The sequence below is a fragment of the Cherax quadricarinatus genome, chromosome 37 (assembly GCF_038502225.1).
Source record: "Cherax quadricarinatus isolate ZL_2023a chromosome 37, ASM3850222v1, whole genome shotgun sequence".
NCBI classification, from domain to species: Eukaryota; Metazoa; Arthropoda; class Malacostraca; order Decapoda; family Parastacidae; genus Cherax; species Cherax quadricarinatus.
The window spans coordinates 5,990,575-6,010,467 of NC_091328.1; the positions used below are offsets into that span (position 1 = coordinate 5,990,575).

A 19,893-nucleotide genomic window follows, 5' to 3' on the forward strand; every position below is an offset into this window, starting at 1 on the left:
AGTCGAATACAGAAAGTAGGCAGGAACAGTAGAGATGTGAAGACGATGTAATCAGTCCATCACCCTTAAAGTTGTAGAATTTGAGGTTGTCAGTCCCTCGGCCTGGAGAAGTTCAGTTCCATAGTCAGGAACTATCTGAAGATCAAGCGACAGTGCGGAGACTTAAATACTGTCGGAAGGAGAGGTGCAGGGTAGTAGTAGTAGTAGTAGTAGTAGTAGTAGTGAGAATGTAACCACTGAGAGGTCATGACCCAATCCTACACACGCACACACGCGCACACGCACACACGCACACACGCACACACGCACGCACACGCACGCACACGCACGCACACGCACGCACACGCACGCACACGCACGCACACGCACGCACACACACACACACACACACACACACACACACACACACACACACACACACACACACACACACACACACACACACACACACATCTTTCCGTGTATAGACCCATGGAGCACAGCTCTGCTCGTGTAGTTACAAAAAGGTAATTACAAACAGGCATCCTAACTCAACCTGAAGCCCCAGCTGTATCCCAGCAGGTAGGTGTACTCTGTGCCCAGGTAGAAGGGGTTCTGGCCGTAGCGATCAGTATGTTTCATGGCGATCACCGGCTTCACCATGTTCTTCCATGCGATGAAGGAATATTTTCCCTTCAACACTCGCTGAAGTCCTTCGTCACTCTGCAGCCTCTGCAACGTCAACAGGCTTCTTGACCGGTTACAGAAATAACTTAAATAACTGTATATTCATGAGTAAAGTACTAACATCCTTAGCCGAAAAATTAGTAAACATTACGAGAAAGGACCCATCATGGGGGTGACTTGACGCTGATAAAGAGCTCTTGATCTGAAGAAATGAAGCTGATCCAACTAACATAAATCGAACTCGATTGCCTTAGATTCCCTTAGTAACAGACGAAGCCGTTTAAAATGAATATAATAATTAGAAAATGGGCGTCAGTCATCTTTATTGTTTTTTTTTTGTTAACACATCGGGTTTCCCACCAAGGTAGGGTGGCCCGATAAAGTTTAATATCTTTATCTTGCACCCCAAACTCATCCTGTGGGCGGTAGTCAAAGGAGTAATGGAACACTTTCTTCATTGTCCTTAGAGTACATCTAATGTGTAATAAATAACGTTTTATTACTATTATGAAATTCATGTCCCCTGAACAAAAATGACCCTTCAAGAAGTTTGCATTAAATTTATGGCAAAGTGCTAAATCCGTAGGGATTAATCTGGAGATACCTTGAGAGGGTTTTGGGGGTCAACGACCCCACGGCCCGGTCTGTGACCAGGCCTCATGGTGGATCAGGGCCTGATCAACCAGACTGCTACTGTTGGCCGCACGCAGGGTAAGGTGCAAGGGAAATGGAAGGTAATCAAGTTTGATGCAGGGTACGGGATGGAAACCACAATTCCTAGGATCAAAAGCCCTTTACTGACATCAGGGCACACCTCCCTTTCTTTGATGGGTACTGTGAATAAAACGTCACCGATTTAGTAATGTTGAGTCAGGGTTAATGACGTGGCAGGTAAAAGCAAACTCACCTCCGTCTTGTTGTAAACCAAGCGAAGAAGAGGACCATTGTCAGTGAAGAACTCGAGGAAGGCGCTCTGGAGCATGTCACCAAATGTACCCCACTTCCAGTGACGGCGGGTCACCAGGTCCTCGAAGGTTTTAATGGGGAGGGAGTATTCTTGCACGGTGAGGTGTGCAGCCAGCGAGGACCGGTAGGCCGTTGATATTACTAAACACACTACGAGCCACCAACCCAACAACACCTGTAACAACATCAGCACAACCTTACACATATATGATATTTTCTTATTTACATCAATAATAAGAGAAAGAATAAAGTAGACATTATTTGATAGCAAAGTTAGTTACTGACTGAACGGGTTTATTACCTACAAGTTGCAGAACAAGCGAATTATTATTAAAATCAGGGGGAAGCGCTAAACCCGGAGGATTATACAGCGCCTGGGGGGGGATGTGGAAGGCATTCAGGCGAAACGTTATCACAAAAAAGCTTATTCTGCAACTTGTGTTTAACAATATTATTATTAACAAAGACAAAGAATTAGTAACACTTCTCCGGCTGAAGAGGCCATAAGACAAAGCGCAACAGCAAGTCACCATATAAATACTGCTCTTCTTAGCAGCATACAGGTAACCAGAGTGTTAATCAGCTGTTTTGGGTCGTATCACGCTAATCATAATATCTTTATTTCTACAAGTACATTTACAAGGTATACAGGCCTAGCTGATATCAATAACATACTACTATATAGAAAGACGTTTGTTATGCAGAGCATTTCGGGCAAATTAAGTCAATCTTGTCCCAAGATGCGACCCACACCAGTCGACTAACACCCAGGTACCAATTTTGCTGATGGATGGACAGGAACAGCAGGTGTCTTGTGGAAACGTCCTAATGTTTTCCAGCCGTACCGGGGATTCAATCCCAGGACCTTAATGCGTGAGCTGAGTATGCTAGCGATCGAGCTAAGGGATTAGTTATATTATACTAACAAATATATGAGTCACATATGCAATGGAGACATTTTATTTGGATACGTTTTGCTTACCAGGACTTTTATGAACCCAGTGGACTGACAAAGCGCCTAGTGAGGGAAATAATGGATTGAAAAAGCGCCTAGGGAGCAAAAAAACATCGAAATAAAAATTTCCTAGCTTTGCACATGTATTTCTTATACTGTTGTGGGTTACATCTTTGGGAAAAGGCCCTTAAAATATGGGATGCATATTTATTATGCATCCCATACTTATCCTGTGGGCGTAAGTCGAAAAAAAAATACAGGGGCACATAACGGGTTAAGGGATTGGGCCGCAAAATTTTGATAATTAAAAAAGTTGTAGTGGTAAGGAACTATTTACATGTTTATATATTTTAACCGCCGTAGTGAGTTATTTATGCATACACGAGTTCAATCACAAAAATATTAGTGTAGCTTATATGTTTTTTTAATTATTTATGTTATTATAATTAGCAAGGCATGGCTGAATCTAACCTCTTAAGTGGTTATACTATTTTTACAATAGGCAAAGTCAAGGTATTTTACCAGAATGGTTGGTAATATGCTACTGTGAATAACACTGACATTTTTTAAACATTTGAGAGTTATCTCCGAATTCATTAATTTTATCACATTCCAGCACAAAATGAAGCAAGGTGTGACAACTGTCCATCATTCAAAGTTCACATTTGGTTATGTCTACATCAGCTGGTGGTGGAAACTGCTCGAGGTACACTACTTGCAGCCAAGCAGAGGCCTGGCACAAGTGTTATCCTAGTCTGCTAATTTTGTTGAATTTACCATAGATATATGCTTGATCTTGCATGACAGTGTTGCAGATAAAAGCAAATTAATATAAAGAAAGTCTTCTTCTAAGTCTTTGTTAATAGTAGTTTTGTTAAGTATTTTTACGCTATTGAGAAATAAGATGCCATCATTTGTACCACCAAGTATTGCAAAAATAAATGAAGCCTAACCCGAAACATGAGGTTGCGTGGAATCTTTTCTTGTGGGTTCTCCATAAGGATGGCCCAATTGATGAAGTAAGCGAAGCTTAAATTGATGCCTCGTCTGTCCATCAGCCATGCCCAGGTCTTCTGCATGATCCACAGCGCCAGGCCCCAGGCCACCATGCTGGCCAACACCACCGCCCACAACACCTCTTAAAGAGACAATGACCTGTCAAAAGTTGGAGGGGAAGAGGTTCCATGATACTGGTGTAGGGCTCTTGATCCAAGAACCTGGAGTTATCCTTCCTCTCCTTGGACTGAATCTAACTAGAACATCATGAAACGTTTAAATCTACACCCGTATCATTTTTTTGGTTAAAATTTAAAAGTTGTTTTTCTCGGCCACCTTATTAGACGTAATAAGGCGGCCATTTTATTTTAAATTACTTATTTCTGCTTAAATACACACACGCATTGTTTATGGATGTGTGTGTGTAATATAAAGTGCGTCCACAGGTCAAAGTGGTTTTAAGCAAATACATATAATTTAATCCAACCTAATCTAGCCTAACCAACTTCTGACTTAACTTAAAATCAAGAAATATGTTTGGAAAAACTGGAAGCCTCAAGAAAGTGACGCTATGTCAAAAGCGACAGTAAATTTGGATAGGCTGACCTGGGAAAGGTTTGATGATGGAGAGGTAGCGGGGTAGTAGCTGAGGTTTGAGGGAGACGATGAGGATAGCGTCACCAGTGTAGAGTCTGGAAAACTGCACCACACTACTCCTGCCGAAGGTGGGCATCAACATGAGCGACTGATCTGCCTTCTTCTGGTGCAGCTGCCCCACTACCCCCGTCCAGTTACCACCTTCAGCAGGTACACCCCACTGTCCGTCAGGACTTGCGTGGATTACGTACCTGTAAGCGCAAAATTTAAGATAAATCTTGATAAATTAGACACATGTGCAACACTTGGGTATCTTTATCGAGGAAAAGTTTCGCCACACAGTGGCTTCATCAGTCCATACAAAGGAGAGCGTTGAAGAACAGGAGTTTGAGGTAATCAGTCCCGCAGCCTTGAGTCGATGTGGTCAGTCCATCAATCTTGAAAAGAATGCAGCACATGTGCGAATAAGTAGCTTATGTACCTTAGGCAGGAGAGGTGCAACAGTCGTAGGTGGTGTCACATTTGTCCAGTGTGGAAGTAGGTCATGCCCAAGGGTTAGGCAAGTGAAGAATTCCATGGATTAAGATCCCAAGATGTTGCTGTGTCAGACAGGAATGTAGATGAATGGTTCAGAGAACCGACAAGTTGATAAATTAGACACATGTGCAACACTTGGGTATCTTTATCGAGGAAACGTTTCGCCACATAGTGGCCTAACCCTTGGGCATGACCTACTTCCACACTGGACAAATGTGATACCACCTACGACTGCTGCACCTCTCCTGCTTAAGGTATATAAGCTACTTCTTCGCACATATGCTGTATTCTTTTTCAAGATTGATGGACTGACCACATCGACTCAAGGCTGAGGGACTGATTACCTCAAACTACTCCTGTTCTACGCTCTCCTTTGTATGGACTGATGAAGCCACTGTGTAGCGAAATGTTTCCTCAATAAAGATACCAAAGTGTTGCACATGTGTCTAATTTATCAACTTGTCGGTTCTCTGAACCATTCATTTACATACATTATTACTGTTTGATGAAGCTACTAATTCTGAACTTCCCGTGCTACAGTTATTTGTTAGATTTCAAGTTAGTGTTTAGAAATTACAGCTACAGAAAACTGTTGCAAGGCAGCTTAGTTAATAAAAATTAAGACACATGTGCAACATCTGGGTATCTTTATTGTAGACGTTTCGCCATCCAGTGGCTGTATCAATACAAATTCTAGGACATAACTTAGAACTGATGGATTGATCACATCGATACCAGGCTTAGGGACTGATTGCCTCAAACTCCTGATCTTCAGCCATTTTTCTCGGTATTGGACTGAGGGAGCCACTGGTTGGCCAGACGTTTTCACAATAAAGATGCTCAAATATTTCACAAGTGTTTAATTCATCATCAAATGTTCTACCTGTTAACAGAAATACGTACGTGAAGTTGTGTTTAGCAGCCGCTGTTGTGAGGAGGTGCACATCGAGGCAGTCGACCAGGGTGACGGCGTTGTTTGAGGGGTCGTCAGATCGCAAGAACTCAGTGAAGGGGAAGTAAGACTTCACCATCAATCGTAGTTTGTGGCCGTCCATGTCCGCTAGCTGATCTGCACATGGTACTTGGCATAAGAGTCTGTGTGGAAAGTTAGTAGGGTGCGAAAATGAGTTTAGTACCATTGGAATCAGGCTGATAGGTCGCCAAACTCTGTGGAGGTGAAATATATGTTTGAGGATAATGACGGAAATTTTATATAAATATTCTTGGCCTTTCCTACCTATGAACAGGTGGTGAAGCAACACACTGAAATGAAAGACAGGTGATGAGGCAACACAATGAGACTGAAAAACAAGCGGTGAAGCAGCACACTAAGATAGCATAAGACACAGACGGTGAAGCAGCTCAGGCCACAAGACACAGGTGGTGTCATGAGACAACACAAACCACAAACCTCGAAACAAAGTCTCTCCTTCCTGGAGACCTGAGGTGAGATTTGAGACACGAAGAAGATGAACTCCAGCATCTCCGTGGTTGCAGTACAGACAACGTTCGTATACCCACACGTCCTCTCCCTCACCTGTACACACCCCCAGATAAATACCACTACATTAATTGGTATTATAAGGGATAAGTCACTTGCAAACATAAATCAAAAAGAGCCTGAGCTTGCTACCACCTGCAGCTCACAAGACTGCCATCCTCACGAGCCCCTTTGGGGCGGGGCGGATGGCAGACCAGAGGCCTAGCTTCTCCCTGCGAGCCCCGTGAGGGCGGGGACTGTGGCTAACCCGGGGGACACTTGGTCTTAAAGATGACGGGGTACTTGTACATCATCCCTTGGGAGACTTAGATCTCGAGGCACTCTAGATAGGGAGCCAAGGCCGGGTCACCACTCTCGGAAAAGACCCGGGCCGTGAGAGTACCGGCGAATAATAATAATAAAAAAAACATAAACACGTAATGAAGAGGGGACTGTATTTCGACCTCTAACTGACATCATCTTGACCGGAAAAGGGCAGTTAGAGGTCGAAATTTACAGTTCCCTTCCCATTTCATAAGCCATCTCACTAGTGTATGTCTCACTTCCAACATTCACATTCACTACTAGTCATCACACTAACGATACTACCTAATTTGTGTTCATCACATTACCAACATTTACTAGTTTTTATTACCGTTTCTTTGTCTCCGTCTCACCTTATAACCAAGTATAAATAAGAGATGAAACAAACGCGGCAAGAGAAACCGAAATACAGTTTCAATTTCTTCTGCAAGTTAATGAGTTAATAGGGATTTTCCCACTAAGGGTGCGTTATAAGTTTTATTCTGGGTCTCACCTGTACTGGCGGCATACTTGCTGAGGCGGTTGGAGGAGGTTGGTGGATGGAACACTCGCTGGAGGGTGAGGTATTCGAGGGCGAGGTAGAGAGCGTGCAGGGTGTTGCGGAAAGTATCGTGGAGAAGGACTTCCTCGACGTTCTCTCTCCTTCCCACCACCAGCACCCTGGTATCAGGTTCACGCCATAACTCACACGTCTCCAGGAACCTGTGAGGGATTTCACAACTCACCCACATATTACAAATGGTAAATTACAGACGATATTTTAGTCAGTCTGGAACATCAGGATACGAGTAATAAAAAAAAAAAAAACTCCGGAAGAATGGAAACCTTTCTGAGCCAACGTTTTGTATACAGACCAAAATTTTACAGGTCTATGTTTTTTTCCCTAAACCTTTTTGAAGTCTGTTTAAAATATTTTCAGGTGTATATAGATGATAAAAAATGTTAAGTCTTCAAGCGAAGCATTGCCCCAATGAAGGTTCATATTTTATCGTAGAAAAAATACTGGAGGAGTTTGGATGTGCTTCTAGTATGTTATAGATTGGCTCTTTTTAAGACCTTTTTTACTTATATTGTTCTGTCATAACTTTCATATTTTTAATGAATTTTTGAAAGTAAGTTCATACAGTCATTGGTCCAGTTTAAGAGCGATTGGAAACCAACCTCTTCCAAGACTGGAACTACACCGCTTCACATCTCATCTCCTCACTTCCCTTGGTTACTCGAGAATAATGAGCAAATTAAATCAAGTTTACTGTCTATAGAGATTACAATGCGGGGTTTACATATTATTTACCTGGAGTTTACCTGGAGAGAGTTTCGGGGGTCAACGCCCCCGCGGCCCGGTCTGTGACCAGGCCTCCTGGTGGATCAGCGCCTGATCAACCAGGCTGTTGCTGCTGGCTGCACGCAAACCAACGTACGAGCCACAGCCCGGCTGATCAGGAACTGACTTTAGTTGCTTGTCCAGTGCCAGCTTGAAGACTGCCAGGGGTCTGTTGGTAATCCCCCTTATGTGTGCTGGGAGGCAGTTGAACAGTCTCGGGCCCCTGACACTTATTGTATGGTCTCTTAACGTGCTAGTGACACCCCTGCTTTTCATTGGGGGGATGGTGCATCGTCTGCCAAGTCTTTTGCTTTCGTAGTGAGTGATTTTCGTGTGCAAGTTTGGTACTAGTCCCTCTAGGATTTTCCAGGTGTATATAATCATGTATCTCTCCCTCCTGCGTTCCAGGGAATACAGGTTTAGAAACCTCAAGCGCTCCCAGTAATTGAGGTGTTTTATCTCCGTTATGCGCGCCGTGAAAGTTCTCTGTACATTTTCTAGGTCGGCAATTTCACCTGCCTTGAAAGGTGCTGTTAGAGTGCAGCAATATTCCAGCCTAGATAGAACAAGTGACCTGAAGAGTGTCATCATGGGCTTGGCCTCCCTAGTTTTGAAGGTTCTCATTATCCATCCTGTCATTTTTCTAGCAGATGCGATTGATACAATGTTATGGTCCTTGAAGGTGAGATCCTCCGACATAATCACTCCTAGGTCTTTGACGTTGGTGTTTCGCTCTATTTTGTGGCCAGAATTTGTTTTGTACTCTGATGAAGATTTAATTTCCTCATGTTTACCATATCTGAGTAATTGAAATTTCTCATCGTTGAACTTCATATTGTTTTCTGCAGCCCACTGAAAGATTTGGTTGATGTCCGCCTGGAGCCTTTCAGTGTCTGCAATGGAAGACACTGTCATGCAGATTCGGGTGTCATCTGCAAAGGAAGACACGGTGCTGTGGCTGACATCCTTGTCTATGTCGGATATGAGGATGAGGAACAAGATGGGAGCTAGTACTGTGCCTTGTGGGACAGAGCTTTTCACCGTAGCTGCCTCGGACTTTACTCTGTTGACGACTACTCTCTGTGTTCTGTTAGTGAGGAAATTATAGATCCATCGACCGACTTTTCCTGTTATTCCTTTAGCGCGCATTTTGTGCGCTATTACGCCATGGTCACACTTGTCGAAGGCTTTTGCAAAGTCTGTATATATTACATCTGCATTCTTTTTGTCTTCTAGTGCATTTAGGACCTTGTCGTAGTGATCCAGTAGTTGAGACAGACAGGAGCGACCTGTTCTAAACCCATGTTGCCCTGGGTTGTGTAACTGATGGGTTTCTAGATGGGTGGTGATCTTGCTTCTTAGGACCCTTTCAAAGATTTTTATGATATGGGATGTTAGTGCTATTGGTCTGTAGTTCTTTGCTGTTGCTTTACTGCCCCCTTTGTGGAGTGGGGCTATGTCTGTTGTTTTTAGTAACTGAGGGACGACCCCCGTGTCCATGCTCCCTCTCCATAGGATGGAAAAGGCTCGTGATAGGGGCTTCTTGCAGTTCTTGATGAACACAGAGTTCCATGAGTCTGGCCCTGGGGCAGAGTGCATGGGCATGTCATTTATCGCCTGTTCGAAGTCATTTGGCGTCAGGATAACATCGGATAGGCTTGTGTTAGTCAAATTTTGTGGCTCTCTCATAAAAAATTCATTTTGGTCTTCGACTCTCAGTCTGGTTAGCGGCTTGCTAAAAACTGAGTCATATTGGGACTTGAGTAGCTCACTCATTTCCTTGCTGTCATCTGTGTAGGACCCATCTTGTTTAAGTAGGGGCCCAATACTGGACGTTGTTCTCGATTTTGATTTGGCATAGGAGAAGAAATACTTTGGGTTTCTTTCGATTTCATTTATGGCTTTTAGTTCTTCCCGCGATTCCTGACTCCTAAAGGATTCTTTTAGCTTAAGTTCGATGCTTGCTATTTCTCTGACCAGTGTCTCCCTGCGCATTTCAGATATATTGACCTCTTTTAGCCGCTCTGTTATTCTTTTCCGTCGCCTGTAAAGGGAGCGCCTGTCTCTTTCTATTTTACATCTACTCCTCCTTTTTCTTAGAGGAATAAGCCTTGTGCATACATCGAGTGCCACCGAGTTAATCTGTTCTAGGCATAAGTTTGGGTCTGTGTTGCTTAGTATATCTTCCCAGCTTATATCGGTTAGGACTTGGTTTACTTGGTCCCACTTTATGTTTTTGTTATTGAAGTTGAATTTGGTGAATGCTCCCTCGTGACTAGTCTCATTTTGTCGGTCTGGGGCTCCATGCATACATGTCTGAACCTCAATTATGTTGTGATCTGAGTATATTGTTTTTGATATGGTGACATTTCTTATCAGATCATCATTGTTAGTGAAGATGAGGTCTAGTGTATTCTCCAGTCTTGTAGGCTCTATTATTTGCTGGTTTAAATTGAATTTTGTGCAGAGATTTAAAAGCTCGTGTGAGTGTGAGTTTTCATCAGAGCTGCCTCCTGGTGTTATTACTGCAACAATATTATTTGCTATATTCCTCCATTTTAGGTGCCTTAAGTTGAAATCCCCCAGGAGCAAGATGTTGGGTGCAGGAGCTGGAAGATTTTCCAGACAGTGGTCAATTTTTAACAGCTGTTCCTGGAATTGCTGGGATGTTGCATCCGGAGGCTTGTAGACTACCACAATGACTAGGTTTTGGTTCTCGACCTTTACTGCTAAAACTTCCACTACGTCATTTGAGGCATTAAGCAGTTCTGTGCAAACAAGTGACTCTGCAATGTACAGGCCAACCCCCCCCTTTTGCCTGTTCACTCTGTCACATCTGTATAGGTTGTAACCTGGGATCCATACTTCGTTGTCCAAGTGATCCTTTATGTGGGTCTCAGTGAAAGCCGCGAACATTGCCTTTGCCTCTGCAAGCAGTCCACGGATGAAAGGTATTTTGTTGTTTGTAGCTGGCTTTAGACCCTGTATATTTGCAAAGAAGAATGTTATCGGACTGGTGGTATTGTTGGTACTGGGGGGGGATTTTTTTTCCGGCATTAGTATCTGTATCTGTTGGTTTGGAGTGGAGGCCATCGACTGTGGTTCCACTCCAGGAATGACTGGATTTGGTGTACGATTTCTGCCATTTCCTGCCAGTTTTTTTTCCTTCCTGGCACTAAAAAACCTCTCCCTCTTGAGTGGCTGTGGCTACCCAGGTTTTCCCATGGCCTGGATGTTTTGTATCTTTTTGTCCCCTTTAGATGGTATGCCTGGCAATTTAAGTTATAGCACAGTCTTTCCTGTACTGAAGAGGTACACATTTCAGGGTGAAAAAGCTTACAGGAAGGGAGTTTGCATTTTCCTGTTTTCATATGGGCATGGCATTTTCTAGGGTGGTCATAGTTGCATGTCCCATCTGTTTTTCCAGATTTCCCATGCCAGCAGATACCAAGTGCATAGTATGTGCACAGGCTTGGTTTCCGCTTGCCTTGGGTTTCTGTGACTGTATTCCCTGTTGGTGCATGTTTCCCTGTCTTACTTCTATCCTCCCTAGCACCAACAATGGAGCTCCCACCAGTTGTTTTTGGTAATTTATCCTCACTATTGCTATTGGAGTCCTCTTGTTTGCTATTTCCTGCGGTATTTCTAGTTTGCAATATTGGTTTTATCTTATCTTTGACTACACTTGTTTCCCTACTATGGCTCCTGTCCCCTATGAGATCATTTATATGTATTCCTTCCTGCGTATAATTCCCGACTACCTGGACAATATCTCCAGCTTCACCATTTCTGTCTCCCAGGACAGTATCTCCAGCTTCACCATTTCTGTCTCCCAGGACAGCACCTCCAGCTTCACCATTACTGTCTCCCAGGACAGTATCTCCAGCTTCACCATTTCTGTCTCCCAGGACAGCACCTCCAGCTTCACCATTTCTGTCTCCCAGGACAGTATCTCCAGCTTCACCATTTCTGTCTCCCAGGACAGCACCTCCAGCTTCACCATTACTGTCTCCCAGGACAGCACCTCCAGCTTCACCATTACTGTCTCCCAGGACAGCACCTCCAGCTTCACCATTACTGTCTCCCAGGACAGCACTATCAGCCCCACATTTACTGACTACCAGGACATCACCTCCAGCCTTACAGTTTATGACTACATGGCCAGTATCAAGGGCAGTACCATTCAGCCCAGACATTTTATGTTCCCATCTGTTGTAGAAAGCTTCCAGGTTTTCTATGAAAGCAGCTTTGATGTTGTCCTCTTTTAATACCCTTGTGATTTTAGTCCACAGATTTTCCTCATTTGAGCATACCCAAAAACACTTCTCTGTTTTAATACTGCTTGTAGCTAGTTCTGGGATATCTGCACAAGGGGCGTGACACCAATTTCCACAAAAATGACAATTTATCCATGTGGAAGCCCGTTTGTTTGACTGACCACAGACTACACAGGGCTTCATAATGATTTGAATGGTTGATTTACTGCAAATTCTACTAGCAACCTCTTGAAAATTCTATTAATAACCTTAAATGAAGCTCTAGCTATTTGTATTTCTGTTTCTAACTCTTTTTGTATATTGGACAGCTTACCGTCACGTTCCTGATTTTTAATGTTTGTGTTTATAGGGCGCCTACAACCCCATCCGTTTACAGTCTGCTTTATTGTCCAACGAAACTGTTTGAAACCAGTCCCGGGTTCGGACCAGTCAAGGGTTCGGACCAGGCAAGGGTTCGGGCCAGACGATCTGCTCTGATCAGTGGGTCACTTATTTAAAACATACTGGTCGGTGATTTGAGCTAACACATGAAGGATCTACTGGAAATTATCTACCCGAGTAATATGTGATTTGACTGATACAAAAGTATAACTTGCGTGTTGAAGAGCCGGTGATATCTGGCAGCTCCTACAATGACGAACGGTCACCTCCTTGTTTATCAATCGCTGTATCTGGCTTTTCTCTTTTTTTTTTTTTTTTTTTTTTTTATTTTTTTTTTTTTTTCTTTTTTCCGTCTCCACCACAATAAATGCTATATTATCACTATAGTTGACTGGTGCAAATTTTGGAGGAAGGACGCTTTTTCTGTAGTAATAATTGCTTCTCGTTGTGTATATTGCGACTGCTGGTAACTACAGGTTATATGAAATTCACAGTAACGTCTCGTATTTCAAGAAAAAGAAACTAATGAAAGTCACTCCACTCCACTAAGTACCATTATAATACTGGTTAGTTGCTACTACAACACTGTATTCTGCTAATCACTGGTATCACTAGTTATATGCGAGTACACTGGCAAGCCAGGAAGATTATTAAAAACAGCTGACCTGTGGTAAGTTCTGGCGACTTCTGGCACCTGCCTCTATAGGCTTATCACTTCATTTACAAATTCACCTGTTTTCAAATGACACTTTAGCCTTTATCATCAATATACTAGGGAGCCCCTGTAGTATACACTATACACTATGTATACTCAATGTTATCAGGGAGACTTTCTTTCCTCTGACATGAAAAGTTCAATTATTATTTTTTTCCACACGGGACAGGCCTATGATTCCCCTCTGGCAGTAAACTCTGCTAGTGCACACTAATTCTCCTTTTTTGACTCAGTATATAATGTTTTCCGCCCAAGATTTGTTCCAGGCGCTAGAGGGATGTATCGTATAGGATTGATGACACAAATTAAAGTTCTAGCACGTAAGAGCGACCGTGAAAACACGAAAAACCCGGAGCACAACGAGGCACGCTTGTGTGGTTTATATATTATAAAATAGTAATTAAAGAGAAAGCCACTATCACACCTAGCATAACTAGGCATTTTGGGCAGACTAAGATTAATTCAAAACTCTATATTGGTACAGATTATGGAGCATATTGGTATTAAGGTTAAGTAACTGCATTACAGTTCGTAAATTTAGCAATGTGAACAGTTTTGTTTTGGTACAATACATAGTTTCTATACTGGAGTATCACAGGCAAACTTATGATTAGTTAAGATTCATTTACGTAATAGTCGTATTACGCATTTCTATGTTTATAGTCAAGTGAGTGAGTGTAAGTGCGAATTGTGGGGAATCACAGATACCGAGGAGAGGTCTAGGTTGTTTTTTATGTGTGTATGATACAAGAGAATAGGCGGTTTTCATGTAGCTGACGGTGGGGTGCGTAAGGGAGATAAGTTGTTTTCTAACGGTAGTTTTGAAAGTGATGAATGTGTCTGCAGTTCTAGAGTTTTCAGGTAGGGTGTTCCAGATTTTAGGCCCTTTTATGTAAACTGAATGCTTGTATAGGTTTAGCCGGACACGGGAAATGTCATAGAAATGTTTGTGTCTGGTGTTATGCCTGAAGGTCGTGTCACAACTATCAAGAAAGTGTTTTAGGTCAGGGCTAATATTGGAATTTAAGGTTCTGTAAATGTAGGTTGCACAGTAGTAAGTGTGAATGTTCTAAACAGTAAGTTTAAATCTATGAAGAGTGGGGGAAGGTGTTGCTTGGTTGGATTGCAGGATTATTCTTACTGCAGATTTTTGTTGGGTTATTATTGGCTTTAGGTGTGTTGCTGCAGTTGATCCCCAAGTTCCCTTAAGGGTAAGATGCAGTTTCGACAATTTCTTGAGCTCTGATTAGGCTCTAGAATCTTTTAGACGTGGGTCGCCAACGAGGCCTTGGAATGCTAAAGGGAAGGAGCAAAAGCCCCTGAAATAAAAATAGTAATAATACTGTTTCAAAACAAGTCTCCTACTTCCCCTTCCAACCAGATGACCACCTCTAAGCCCTCCGATAAAGAAATTCTGGCGCCATCCCTGGTAAAGGATTATGAAGACTCGATTTCACCTTCTACCCCAAAGATTTACTAGATGATGGTCTAGGACAGACTGAAAAGTGGTTTACTTCCCAATTTACTGGTTGTGACCTTTTCCTTATCCTAGTTGTGTCTACTTCCAATCAACCTGGTACCTGGAGTAACATTCTCGTGGTTTGATATGCTTAATAACAAACTCACATACGCAAAACACAAGAATTGTTGGGTTACTTGTAGATTAATCACCTCCCAGTTATACAAATTCTCAGATAGGTTTGGAAAATTAATCTGGTTTTATTCTATGGAAATTTTAGCAAAGTTAGATAAGGTTGCTCAGCGAATCGTTTTTCTCAATAAAAACATGTTTCGAATATTTTCTTTATACCCAAACCTGTCGGCATTATGCCTTTACATCTGTATATTTAAGTAACTTTTCCTGATGAATTTGGATGGGAAAGGAAAAGGGCCGAATTTCAAGTGATCCGAAATATTGTACCTTACTACACGATTACTGCTGCTTGTGAAATTGCTGTCGTTAGTTGTATTTACATTGTTGATACTGGTCGTGACAACACTTGTAGAGTCGCTGTCAAGAAGGATAAGGAAGGCGCGACAGGGAAGTATTGGATCCCCCCATAATCTCTGCAGAAATTGAATCCTCTCTGACTGGTCCTCAGGTAACGTCTGCCTCACCTCCACTACCACCATGCCCATCACAAATGATACATGCCTGCAACACAATACTGCATCACCAGGTAACCTCTTCAACCATCACAATCACCATCACACCGCCACCAAAATCACCACCTTCATATGTTATGTAAGACTGACAGTGCAGTAACTCAGCTTGTCTCTGTTACCTTCACATTCATCACGAGGTTATTAACGAATCAGAGGAATCTCTAACAGCACTGAATTTGTTACCTGATAATTTGTGGTAATTGTGTGCTATTGTTAGTGGCATCGACCAGGACCAGGTGGCAGGTAGCTACGTGCAGCTGCTCCAGTACCTGCCTCACCATGCGAGTTACCTGGTCCTCCAGGTCATTATCCTCAGCGTGGGTCTCTTGAGAGATGACCACAAAAATGACGCACACGATGATGATCTGCACTCTCCACAACTTCATTGTGCCACTTCTGAAGTAAAAGGTGCATCCAGACATCATAGCTATTACTGAGACATAATAATAATAACAACAACAACACATGCAGTATTCCCAGAGAGCTACCAAATAGCAAGAGAGGGAAAACTAAAGAATATTTTAAATACTATTCCTAGTAGTAATGGAATAATAATAATAACACAACTGAGGTCATAATACAGTACCTAAAAAATGAGAAGTAATCAGGTTTGATTACTTCTCATTTTTTAGGGAGGGTAGCTTGATTTCTTTAGAACAAGAGACTTTTCCAAGTCCCAAGGCTTATTCAGTGAAGGATGTTAATAAGTAGAGTCAAAAAGATTCACTATTAAATTATTTTTACTTTCTATACTATTCCCAAAAGTTTATAAAAGACACCTGCTCTATTAGTCTTTTTTTTTTTAGTGATGTTAACTTGCGTCCTCGTGGTAAATGTTGATCTGTATCCTCGTGGTAAATGAAGTTGATATATGCCCTCGTGGTAAATGTTGATCTTTGTCCTCGTGGTAAATGTTGATCTATATATTCGTGGTAAATAATGTTGATCTATGTCCTCGTGGTAAATGATCTCGACTTATGTTAGATGTTATGGTAGATGGATCTACAACTTCCTGACAAATAGAACACAAAGAGTAATAGTAAACAGAGTAAAGTCCCAGATAGCCAGGGTAAAAAGCTCTGTTCCACAAGGCACAATACTCTACGACAAGGTCCTAGATGCACTAGAAGACAAAAAGAATGCAGATATAATATACACAGACTTTGCAAAAGCCTTCGACAAGTGTGACCATGGCGTAATAGCGCAAAAAATGCGTGCTAAAGGAATTACAGGGAAAGTTGGTAGATTGATCTATAATTTCCTCACAAACAGAAAACAAAGAGTAGTAGTCAACAGAGTAAAGTCCGAGGCAGCTACGGTGAAAAGCTCTGTTCCACAAGGCACAGTACTCTCTCCCATCTTGTTCCTCATCCTCATATCTGACAGACAAGGATGTAAGCCACAGCACCGTGTCTTCCTTTGCAGATGACACCCGAATCTGCTTGACAGTGTCTTCCATTGCAGACACTGCAAGGCTCCAGGCGGACATCAACGAAGTCTTTCAATGGGCTGCAGAAAACAATATGAAGTTCAACGATGAGAAAATTCAATTAGTCAGATATGGTAAACATGAGGAAATTAAAACTTCAGAGTATAAAACAAATTCCAACCACACAATAAAGCGAAAAACTAACGTCAAAGACCTGGGAGTGATCATGTCGGAGGATCTCACCTTCAAGGACCATAACATTGTATCAATCGCATCTGCTAGAAAAATGACACAATGGATAATGAGAACCTTCAAAACTAGGGATGTCAAGCCCATGATGACACTCTTCAGGTCGCTTGTTCTATCTAGGCTGGAATATTGCTGCACACTAACAGCACCTCTCAAGGCAGGTGAAATTGCTGACCTAGAAAATGTACAGAGAACCTTCACGGCGCGCATAACGGAGATAAAACACCTCAGTTACTGGGAGCGCTTGAAGTTCCTGAACCTGTACTCCCTGGAACGCAGGCAGGAGAGATACATGATTATATACACCTGGAAAATCCTAGAGGGACTAGTACCAAACTTGCACACGAAATCACTCCCTGCGAAAGCAAAAGACTTGGCAGACGATGCAACATCCCCCAATGAAAAGCAGGGGTATCACTAGCACGTTAAGAGACAACACAATAAGTGTCAGAGGCCCAAGACTGTTTAACTGCCTCCCAGCATACATAAAGGGGATTATCAATAGACCCCTGGCTGTCTTCAAGAAGGCACTGGACAAGCACCTAAAGTCGGTACCTGACCAGGAGGGCTGTGGTTCGTACGTTGGATTGCGTGCAGCCACCAGTAACAGCCAGGTTGATTAGGACCTGATCCACCATGAGGTCTGGTCACAGACCGGGTCGCGGGGGCGTTGACCCCCGGAACTCTCTCCAGGTAAACACGTTCCCATTCTATTCCTTATCCTTATTTCTGACATAGACAGATATGTAAGCCATAGCTCCGTGTCTTCCTTTGCAGATGACACCCGGGTCACCATGGCAGTGACCTCCATCGAAGACACCGCGAGACTCCAAGCGGACATTAACCAAATCTTCGAATTTGCCACTCAAAACAATATGAAGTTCACCGACTTCACTCTAATTACCAGACATAATGAGGGCAAATTCCTAGGCCTATACCTTGACAACAACCTGAATTTCAGCACCCATATCCAACACATAACCAAAAAAGTATCCAAAACAGTTGGGATCCTCTCCAAGATACGATACTACGTGCCGCAAGATGCCCTTCTCACACTATACCACTCACTTATTTATCCATACCTCACCTATGCTATTTGTGCTTGGGGATCAACTGCAGCAACACACCTAAAGCCAATAACCCAACAAAAAGCTGCAGTAAGAATAATCACTAAATCCCATCCCTGGCAACACACCCCCCCACCCTTCATAGATCTAAACTTACTCCCTGTTCAGTACATCCACACTTACTACTGTGCAATATACATCTACAGGACCTTAAACTCCAATATCAACCTTGACCTAAAACGCTTTCTTGATAGTTGTGACAGAACCCACAGGCAAAACACCAGACACAAACATCTCTACGACATTCCCCATGTCCGACTAAACCTTTACAAAAATTCAATGTATGTCAAAGGCCCTAAAATCTGGAACACCCTACCTGAGAACTCTAGAACTGCAGACACAATCATCACCTTCAAAACTACCATTAGAAAACATCTTATCTCCCTGATACACCCCGTCAGCTAACTACACGAATACCACCTGGTGGTTCACACTTACACTCACTCACCCATTTGATCATAAACAGAAATATTAATCTCAGTCTTAAAATAATGAATCCTATGGTACTCCAATACTGAAACTATGTACTGTGCCAAAACAAAAGCATTCACATTGCTAAACTCACAAACTAGTATTTAGTCACTTAGCCATAATACCAACTTACCTCATAATTTGTAATATTTTAAAATAAAGAATTAAACTAAGTCTGCCCGAAATGCCTAGCCATGCTAGACGTTTTAGTGGTACACTCTGTAATCATTATTTAACTACATGTAAACCACACAACAACCAAATTCTGTAAATTCAACATTGTAATCTTTATAGAGAATAAACTTTGAATTTTAATTTGAAGATAAAGTTCAACTTCTCAAATATGGGTATACCACAACACAATAAGTGTCCGGGGCCCAAGACTGTTCAATTGCCTCCCAGCATACATAAGGGGGATTACCAATAGACCCCTGACTGGCCAGGCACCTAAAGTCAGTACCTGACCAACTGGGCTGTAGTTCATATGTCAGCTTGCGTGCGGCCAGCAGTAACAGCCTGGTTGATCAGACCCTGATCCACCATGAGGCCTGGTCTCAGACCGGGCCGCGGGGGCGTTGACCCCCGAAACCCTCTCCAGGTAAACGCCAGATGTCCTTGTGGTAAATGGTCATAAATTCAGTACCATTTCGTGTTCCTATAAATAGTAACAACAATAACAATCTTCATTAAGAAAAACCAACGAATATTTTATAGACAATAGCAGAGACCTTCACAGTGATTGTGAGGACTCATGAGTACAGTGATTGTGAGGACACATGATGAGTACAGTGATTGTGAGGACACATGATGAGTACAGTGATTGTGAGGACACATGATGAGTACAGTGATTGTGAGGACACATGATGAGTACAGTGATTGTGAGGACACATGATGAGTACAGTGACTGTGAGGACACATGATAAGTACAGTGACTGTGAGGGCGCATGATGAGTACAGTGATTGTGAGGACACACGATGAGTATAGTGATTGTGAGGACACATGAGTACAGTGATTGTGAGGACACATGATGAGTACAATGATTGTGAGGACACATGAGTACAGTGATTGTGAGGACACATGATGAGTACAGTGACTGTGAGGACACATGATAAGTACAGTGACTGTGAGGGCGCATGATGAGTACAGTGATTGTGAGGACACATGATGAGTACAGTGACTGTGAGGGCACATGATGAGTACAGTGATTGTGAGGACACATGATGAGTACAGTG

At 42.6% G+C, this 19,893-nt stretch overlaps 1 protein-coding gene across 4 annotated transcripts in view; it reads right to left on the minus strand.

Annotated features, from left to right (window-relative positions):
• The window catches only part of LOC128704054 (probable glutamate receptor), a 40,037-nt gene that overhangs the window by 5,802 nt on the left and 14,342 nt on the right, over positions 1–19,893 (minus strand). For 2 of the 4 annotated variants that reach the window (XM_070091821.1, XM_053799035.2), the window contains exons 2-10: positions 15,568–15,780; positions 15,140–15,373; positions 7,015–7,223; positions 6,129–6,254; positions 5,621–5,786; positions 4,190–4,431; positions 3,541–3,725; positions 1,574–1,807; positions 536–711 (exon numbers count right to left, since the gene is read on the minus strand). In XM_070091821.1, the coding sequence (XP_069947922.1) occupies positions 536–711; positions 1,574–1,807; positions 3,541–3,725; positions 4,190–4,431; positions 5,621–5,786; positions 6,129–6,254; positions 7,015–7,223; positions 15,140–15,373; positions 15,568–15,770 (1,775 nt within the window). In that variant the 5' untranslated portion in view covers positions 15,771–15,780. Of the gene's footprint in view, positions 1–535; positions 712–1,573; positions 1,808–3,540; positions 3,726–4,189; positions 4,432–5,620; positions 5,787–6,128; positions 6,255–7,014; positions 7,224–15,139; positions 15,374–15,567; positions 15,781–19,120; positions 19,316–19,893 lie in introns of all 4 variants that reach the window. The other 2 variants (XM_070091820.1, XM_070091822.1) reach the window with 2 other exon arrangements.